At 39.3% G+C, this 8,985-nt stretch overlaps 1 protein-coding gene across 1 annotated transcript; it reads left to right on the plus strand.

The window, feature by feature from the left end:
- The first annotated feature begins 3,862 nt into the window (after positions 1 to 3,862).
- Positions 3,863 to 6,952, plus strand: LOC147609854 (cytokinin hydroxylase-like). Its single transcript, XM_086787032.1, has 5 exons — positions 3,863 to 4,452; positions 4,641 to 4,870; positions 4,995 to 5,242; positions 5,533 to 5,917; positions 6,293 to 6,952. The coding sequence occupies exons 1-5, from the start codon at positions 4,140 to 4,142 to the stop codon at positions 6,719 to 6,721; spliced, it is 1,605 nt and encodes a 534-aa protein (XP_086643158.1). The 5' UTR covers positions 3,863 to 4,139; the 3' UTR covers positions 6,722 to 6,952.
- Positions 6,953 to 8,985: the final 2,033 nt, after the last annotated feature.

Below are 8,985 nucleotides of genomic sequence, written 5' to 3' on the forward strand. Positions count from 1 at the left end.
TACGTGAAATTCTACCTAGAGAAATCTCTTTTGATGTTATGTATGCATCAACTTCTAACATTGCATATCTCACTTTTGATTTGACTAGCCTTGATGTACCCTCATTAAAAATTATATCTTGAGAACTTGCAGATTAGAAGCCTAATGTTGCTTCTAGGTGCCCCTAGATGTGCCATGTTTTAATTCTTTACCTAAAATAAATGCTTCCTAGGCCAACCCACCTCCTCCTTCTCTTTGAAAACTTCTTTGCTTTTCCATCCCCTCCTCTTTCTTGGTGATTTCTCTTCATCTCTCCTTTCCCTCCTCTCAATTAGACCCTCCCCATTTATTCTCCCTTTCCCTTTATTCTCCTCTTAGATGACTTTCACATTAACCTTCTCTTCCCCTTCCTCTAACAATCACTATCCCACTTAGGCACCCATCACCTTTTCATAGTCCCATTTTTCTTTCACCACCACCCTTTCCCTATCTTGCCTTCCCTTTCCATCCTTCGTCCATTGCTGACCCATTCCCATTATCCTTAATCCCATTATCCTCCGTCCATTGCTGACCCATTCCCATTATCCTTAATCCTTATACAAACATTGATTTTCTTTTTGCTCTCCCCTTACCCAACCATCCACATCTTGAGAGAGGTTATAACTAGCTGAGTAGAAACATATGAAAAGAAGGGGAGGATAAGAAAGAAAATACTTGTAGGAGAAGAAAGTGGTGGGGAGAGAGATGGAAACATATGAAAAGGAGATGTGGTGGACTTGATTGCCACATAGGGAGGAGGAAAATTTTAGGTAGGATGAAGGTAATGCCCTGATCTAACTAGTCTCTCCATATGTAGGATGGAGACTGAGAAGGCAACACCCCAACCTAACAGGTCTCCATGTACAAGAAATTAGGGAGGATGAAAATTTTGGGTAGGGTGGAGACATGCAAGAACACAAGGCCCCAACCTAATTAATCTCCATGTAGAAGCACATGCTTTAACATCAATGTGTAACACCCCAACCTAACTGGTCTCTATGTACATGCAATTAGGGAGGAGGAAAATTCTAGGTAGGGTGGAGACATGCAAGAAGGCAAGGCCCCAACCTAATAAATCTCCATGTAGAAGCATATGCTTTAACATACATGTGAACACACACACACACACACACACACACACACATGAGTGTGAGCATGTGCCAAACATTGAAACCCTTCCAATGGAAACCCCACCACTTAACCCATAAAAGTTCAATAGACAAACATTTCCTCACGCTGTAAAGGGCATTGATTAGTTTAAAACTCATTCTTTTGGGCCTTCCTTATTCTTGTTCATGTTGTTAATTGTCCTTAAGTTGTCAAAATCCCACTCACTATGAATTACCTTCCTTGAAGACATGAATAGTGAGCACTATATGCTCAAACGAGGGAAAGGTCAATGCTAAAAATATATATTTTGAGTGTGAGTGACATGTAAAACTAGTCTAGTGTGCCATGTCTTGACAATCGTTCATAACATTACTAATTCTATGGCACTTGGAACTATATTTCTAATGTAGGTCCTTTTGACAAGTTTCAAAGTTTAGTATAACACCTAATCAAGTGTGAAGATGTTCAAGTTGAATTTCTTTAGGTGCTAACCAAGGAAGGACACTAATTGACAAGGCTAATAGAAACCAAACCAATCATTATCCACATTTTAATCAGTAGTATAAGAGGTGACTTTAACCCTTTACTATGTTGCTTACTATGTTGCTAATGTAGGTTCTTTTGAAAAGTTTCAAAGTTTAATATAGCACGCAATCTAGTGTGTAAATGATTTTTGAATTTCTTGAGGTGAAGGACACTATTTGACATGGCTAATAGAAAACAAACAAATCATTATCCATTTTAATCAGTGTAGTGTGAATGGTTTTGAATTTCTTTAGGTGAAGGACACTATTTGACATGGCTAATAGAAAACAAACCAATCATTATCCATTTTAATCAATGTAGTTTGAGAGATGACTTGAACCCCTTGGAAACTTTCAACAATTTTGAAACCTTAAAAGCTAAGAAGTGAGGGTCCGTTTTTAAAAATTGAAGACTATTAGTAAAGGTGGAATTAGAAAAAGATAGGTTTGTCTTAGCCTGGAGATGACTCAATGGTACAAGGAGAAAAATTTCTTGTTTAAAAATTTATCATAATATAGTGTCATTGAGTTTAAAAATCTCATGTATCATAATAAAGCCTCGAGAGACAAGAGTTTAGGAAGGTGTTCATATTTATATTTCATAAAGAGCATGCAACTCCAAACTCTACATTTTTATTTTTTAGTAGTATTTCATATAGCTAAAATATATAAATAGAAGGTCTTGAATTTTACAAATTTTATACGTTACAAATATAATTTGTTCAAGTGGGTGAATAGTGCTAGGAGTCCAATCCATAATGAAGTTTCATTGTTGTGCTAGTTTTTCCATGTCTTTGGTTTCAAGGGCTATAATTTCTATTAAAAATGATGTAGATATTCTAGAATCTAAATACTTGTAAAACCATTGAAGTTTGGTACATTACTTATTTGCATCATGTGGGAAAAGATTATTCTAGAGCTAATAATAATTAATGGTGTAGATATTCTAGACTCTAAATACTTTTAAAACCATTGAAGTTTAGGTATATTACTTATTTGCATAGAAGATTATTCTAGAGCTGACAATAATTGATGTCACATATCCTAAGAATTTCTATAATAAACACATCCTTGAAAAATCATGTTTGATAATTTCACACAAAATGCCTTGAAAGAACACAATTGAATTGTCCCTTCAGGGAAATCTGATTAGAACTATAACATATCAAAGTATGCTTCAAGTGCTCAATGCAATAGACTTTTTTGGCTGTAGTGAAAGATTCATATAGCCAAATTATGGATTACTACAAGATTCAAATGGCAAATTTGTGAATTTTTTACATGTGTTTTTGGAAGCTAGAGGGTATACCCTTGAAGTTATCATTTTTTACACATGTTTTTGGAAGCTAGAGGGTATACCCTTAAAGTTATCATTGTTTTTGGAAGTTAGAGGGTTATACCCTTTAAGTTATCATTGTTGTAAAGATTTGATATAATAGAGATTTTTTCTCTAGTTTTAGGTCCTTATGTTTGAAAGCATGGGGATCTTTACAGTTACCTTACAGTGACATTCTTTTGAAGGTTAAACTACATGGACACCAAAGATGGAAATGCACTCAATGCCACAAGATTTACAACGGAGACCAAAGCTTGGTGCCTCTTGTGAGGTAGCTAAATCTAACAATTTTCGACCCCAGGGAGTGGTTCGGTTAGTTTCTTGGAGCCTCTTGGGAGGAAGCCGTCTCACCCAGGGAATGGTTAGTTGCTTGGTGCCTCTTGGGAGGAAGCTATCTCTAACATTTCAACACCCAAGTTATGGTTAATGGTTTGGTTAGTATTCAAAACAAGGTTGTTACATTGAAGGCTCTGTACCTTGGAAACAGATTTGAAGGTTTTACCACTACAATATGAGCAATAATTTGTATTGTTGTGGTTGTGATTATCTTCCCCAAAGAGCTATAAGGGTGTTGCAAACTTGCACCTTTTCTATAATTGTAGGACATTTTCACTACCACAATATGTGGACAATGAATCTAACATAGGGCTTGTGGTGTTTATATAATTCAAGAGATCCTTGTTGGCCATGATGATGAGCCCGACGTGAAGTCAATCGTGTTTGCGCATGGAACAGACGTCATTGTAGATATTGACAAGTGGCACAAGTTCATTGGTCATGTGAATATACAACAACTGCAAGCCCAAAATATTGTTGCAATTCCCCACTTTGCACACCCAATTTAATGATTGAGCCTGTTCTAAAAGCATAACTCCTGCTGGCTCTGATGGGTATCTTCATTCTCATATCTACATGCAGCCTTCATGCCACATACTGCTACATTAATATCTGCTGAGTACAAGCCATATTTGGCACGCACATGTATGTCTGGAAGTCGCATAAGAACTCCATTAAAACAGTTCAACGGTTGCCTTCTGTGGAATTCTACACCTCCATAGCCCCATTTGGCACATACACGTGCAGTGGAGAATACATAAGGTGACCATCGAAACTGCCCAATTTTGGGTCCTGCTAGCTTGACACAGATACTCATGGATAGCCCTTCTTTACCTTCCTCCCAGCCAGTGGCCGAATGGGCTCCCATGGTAATATCTGTCGTGGCATTTCTCTGGTTCATATCCATGTGTTCTCGGTGCATCAATCTCGTGTGGTGGACGCCCAAGCGTCATGCAATGATAGCCCAGAAGCAAGGGATCCGGGGCCCAAACCCGCTCATGCTATTGGGCAACGTGATGGAGATTAAAAGGCTGAGAGATAGCGTTCCTGACGCTCTGCATTCCTTCCGGCACGACCTCACACTGCAACACCTCTTGCCAGAGTATGTGCTGTGGAGCAAGTTGTATGGTAAGCTCCATTTTGATACCTTTGCTTACGTTAGGGTTAGGGCATGAGGACACATAACTGCTTATAATTAGCAGGGCGCACATGCTTACAAAGCATGATCCTTTTATAAAAGCCACGCTATAACCTGTTGAAATATACAAGTGAATAGGGTGTGTGCGGGAACAAGCCCTGGTGATCTCTATGTGCAGGCAAACGTCACTTGATTTGGTGGGGGCCTGATGCCAACATAGTCACAACAGACATGGAGATTCTGAAAGAAATACTGTCTTCTAAGCACACTTTATCACTGGGTAAACCGACGTTGCTGCAGCGTTTTCTAGAGCCAGTGACTGGCATTGGACTAGTTCTGGCTAATGGGGAAACATGGGCGCATGAAAGGAGAGTCATTGGGCCTGCTTTCCACTCCGATAAGCTTAAGGTATAATCATATGGGTTATCATTAATGTGATACTTATTGAGTTGAAGAGATAATAATTTTGTTATTCTCTATGATCTAATCCATTATATGTCTGATGGATTTATGATGTCTATCACGATGGCAGGGTTTTGCACAAGTTATGGTGACCATCATTCATAACATGGTGGAAGGATGGTGCCAGAATATTGGAGATGGTAATGAAACCGCTGAGATCGAAATGGAAGAAAGTATGAGAAAGCTTACTGCAGACATTATTGCTCACACACAATTTGGCAGTAGCTACAAAAGAGGGAGAAAGGTTTTCCAACATATTGAAGATTTGAAGGAATTTGTCTCCAAATATGGGCATTTATTGATCCTTCCTGGAATTAGGTATGCTAAACTCTATGCTCTTAGCTCTAATTACTGCTCATTAGACTTTTAACTCTTGCTTCTCAATAGGCATCAATAGCAAAATCTATGCTCTTAGCTTTAATTACTGCTCATTAGACTTTTAACTCTTGCTTCTCATTAGGCATCAATAGCATGATGATGTATTCTATAGTTGGGCTTCTAATTATTACTGAAATCAGCTTAATTAATTATTATAGTCATAATTTCTAACCATTATCGAAGTGTGTGAGGGTTTAGGGCTTTAAAGCAATCTTTTTTTATATGTGCAGGTATGTCCCAGTACCAGCTTTTATAAGGCTAAGAAAGATGAAGATGGTTGTGGAGAGGTCAATCAGAGAGATAATTGAGGACCGAAAAGCTGCAGTGCAAGCCGGGAAGAAGACCTCTTATGGGGCTGACTTGCTTGGCTTGATGTTAAGTGAGAGTGAGAGGATTGGGCAGGACAAGCAGCAGCCTCAGCTTACTATGCAGCAGCTCGTGGATGAATGCAAAACCTTCTTCTTTGCTGGCCATGAAACCACAGCCCAGCTTTTGACATGGGCATTGCTCTCACTGGCCTACAACACTTATTGGCAAGACAAAGCTCGAGCAGAAGTTGTAAACATCTGCAAGGATAAGCTTCCAGATTCTGAATCAGTCAGCAGGATGAAGATTGTAAGGTCCATTATCCCTGTCTTCTTATAATATCTTAGAGGACATATGTGTGCACTTTTCTTAATCATGAATCGCATGATTAAGGACCATGTGGGTATTTCACTTTGAATTCCCATGTATATGGATGTCTGCCTGATATGGTGGATTTATCTTCAAGGGTTGCATGTATGTTAATGTTCCATGGTATGATTTGGGCTCCTATGTATGTGATGTTTCATGTGTATGTGATTTGGGTTGCATGTATGTGGATGTGTCATGGAAATGCGATTTGGGTTGCATGCATGTGGATGTTAGCAGCTTGTTTACTATGTAGAGTATGTGTGTGTCAACACAGGAGGAGAGACCTTGTTTACAATTGTTGGGGCTGTTTTGCAGGTGGAGATGATTTTGTATGAAACTTTGAGGCTCTTCACCCCAGCAAGCTCTATAGTGAGGGCAGCATTGTGTGACATGAGGGTGGGAGATCTATTTGTGCAAAAGGGCATGTGTTTTTGGATACCCATAACAGCAATCCACTTGGACCCAGAGCTATGGGGGGAGGGAGTGTATGATTTCAACCCGGAACGATTTGCAGAGGGCATAAGCAAGGCAGCCAAGCACCCCATGGCTTTCTTGCCCTTTGCGCACGGGCCACGCAACTGCATTGGCCAGAGCTTTGCCGTCATGGAGGCCAAACTTGTACTAGCTACCCTCCTCCCAAGGTTCTCCTTCAGCCCATCCCCTTCCTACAAGCACTCTCCTCAGCGCATGATCACCACAAGGCCCAAATATGGAGCCCCTATAATAGTTAAAAAGTTGTCTTAGCAACATTCTCAACTCCTAACATATCATACCTCAGCTCCTAACACATAGCAAAGATGACCCTTTTTACCCAATTTACCTCCTCCATTCTATTTTTGGTACTACTATTTTCATAGCTTTTGTAATAGTCCTTGTACATACTACTAAAGTGCTTGTAAGGTTTACTAGTAAAGTGCCCATATCCATCTTCACCTCAATTTATATTAAAGAGTTATCCATTGGTGTTGAAAGTGAGCAAGCTCGTTGTACTCTTTTTAAAGTCCCCCCCCCCCCCCCCCCCCCCCCCCCCCCCCCCCCGCCCCCCCCCAAAAAAAAAATCCACTATTATCTGAAGCTTCATTTAGTAGAGGAGAATCATTATTTATTGTTAACCTCGATTTAATTCTAAAGTGCCCATTATTATCCAAGCTGCTCAATAATTATGCGGGAAAAAATCCATTATTTCTTTTTTTTGGGGGGGGATATATATATGTAATTATAATTTTTATATAAATAAATATAATATGTAATATATAATATATCTAAATATTATTTTTTGGGGAGGAATATTATATATATATATATTTATAGAAATAAATAAAAATATATATTTATAAAAATGAAGGGCATCATTCTTACATGGAAGCCCAACATTAGTGGTAAACCAAAAATCCAAAGGTTTGTAACAGAATAATTTCCTTTCTTTTGGTTGGTACTATATAAAACACTTGCCTAGGCTTTACAAGTACTTTATTTGGGCTAACGCTATGTACATTTTAATGTGTGTGAAGTTGAAATGTGGATAAACATATATTCTCAACTCATTTAAAATATATTTAGGTACTACGATTGCTAAATTCAATTATGGTGGCAATGCCACCACACAAAAAGATTCTTTTTGTGTGGTGGGGATGTGGGGGTATGGTGGAGGGTGAGTTCAAATGAATGTATGTACTATGGCCCTGACTCCCATGCTATAACTTTTTAGAACCTAGGTTCCTAGGATAAAAGCTAAAGCTAAGGGCAACAAGGACATTTGGGCATTACTATCACATCCCTTTAGTCCTTGAACTAAAAGATACCCTCCTAACTCCTCACCTCAAGTGCTCAACACACCCACTACCCTCTTCCTCTTAAAAGATCTACCATGTCTTAAATCTACAAGAACTTCCCCTTGACTTTCGTGAATACCTCGAATTTGATAATTACCACCACTTACCACATGAGCGGTCTATCAATGTCTTCGCATAGGAACACCATCATCGATTGAATGACATGCACTATCAAATTTTCCCCCTTTTGAAAGACAACTTACAAATTACAAGTCACTTTTCTTCAAAGAAGGAACACATATTCCCATGCCCTTTCATTGAGGAAACTATAAATTATTCACAAAAATTTCCTTGCATTTTCAAGGTTCCATGTTTTAAGCCATTTCAAAGTACAAACTTTCATTTTATATACACAATAAAGCATTAATTAAAAAAAAGGATTTACAACATGGAAATGCAAAAGGACATTGAGAATCTTGCTTCCATTACAAAATGGATTTACATTACATGTCATGTAAGAGTTGTGGTTTCCTTTCTTTCATGCTTTTCCGTGTCTTAAAAATTCCACCCCATTCTACATTTTCGATTATATCTAGTTGTTAAACTTGAACAACACTTCCCATTACTTCTTTTTTTTTGGGGGATCAATAATAATTATATATATTACCTCAGAAAATAATTGTGTTCTACTTGAAAACCCTCCTCCATCACATGCAACCAAGCTAATTGGTAACGTAACAACAATTTGCCAAAGTACGCCGCCAATGCTCTGCAACAGCTGGACTGGCCTGTCTCGCTGAGCTAGCAAAATATGTCTGCCAAGCCGTGCCGAATATTGAAAGGACGACGTGGACGGTCTCTCCACTGCCACTCGGCTGGGTCCCCCAGTAAACGAGCCAGTGGGGCCGGGCCTCCCATGCCCAAAGGCACCACTCAGAGTCAACCGTGATGGCCTCCTGGTACTGGGTCAACATGCCAAAGTCTGCCACAAGCTCCTACTACTCAGATCCGCTGAAAGATGCAGTCAACCACAAGCTCCGACTCAGTCATGACTCTGTGAAGTCATCCACCCTCACCCACCTCAAAGAACAATGTGCAATCCCTAGAGAGCAGCCTCTCACTGCTGCAATGAGTATCTCCAAACGCATGAATGCCCCCATCCAGGTGGGTGGAGTCTGAATCCTGGGCTATAACCAAGTCTCTGGCACTGCTGCCTCAATAATATCACTAATCATC

The sequence above is a fragment of the Cibotium barometz genome, chromosome 50, assembly GCF_041138505.1.
Source record: "Cibotium barometz isolate CiBa-2024 chromosome 50, ASM4113850v1, whole genome shotgun sequence".
Taxonomy (NCBI): Eukaryota; Viridiplantae; Streptophyta; class Polypodiopsida; order Cyatheales; family Cibotiaceae; genus Cibotium; species Cibotium barometz.

Excerpts from the sequence above, each read along its gene's own strand:
- LOC147609854 (XM_086787032.1), top strand. The coding sequence starts at position 4,140 with ATGGATAGCCCTTCTTTACCTTCCTCCCAGCCAGTGGCCGAATGGGCT. Across the intron at positions 4,453-4,640 it reads GCTGTGGAGCAAGTTGTATG|GCAAACGTCACTTGATTTGG; the intron begins GTAAGCTCCATT and ends CTCTATGTGCAG. Across the intron at positions 5,243-5,532 it reads TTGATCCTTCCTGGAATTAG|GTATGTCCCAGTACCAGCTT; the intron begins GTATGCTAAACT and ends TTATATGTGCAG.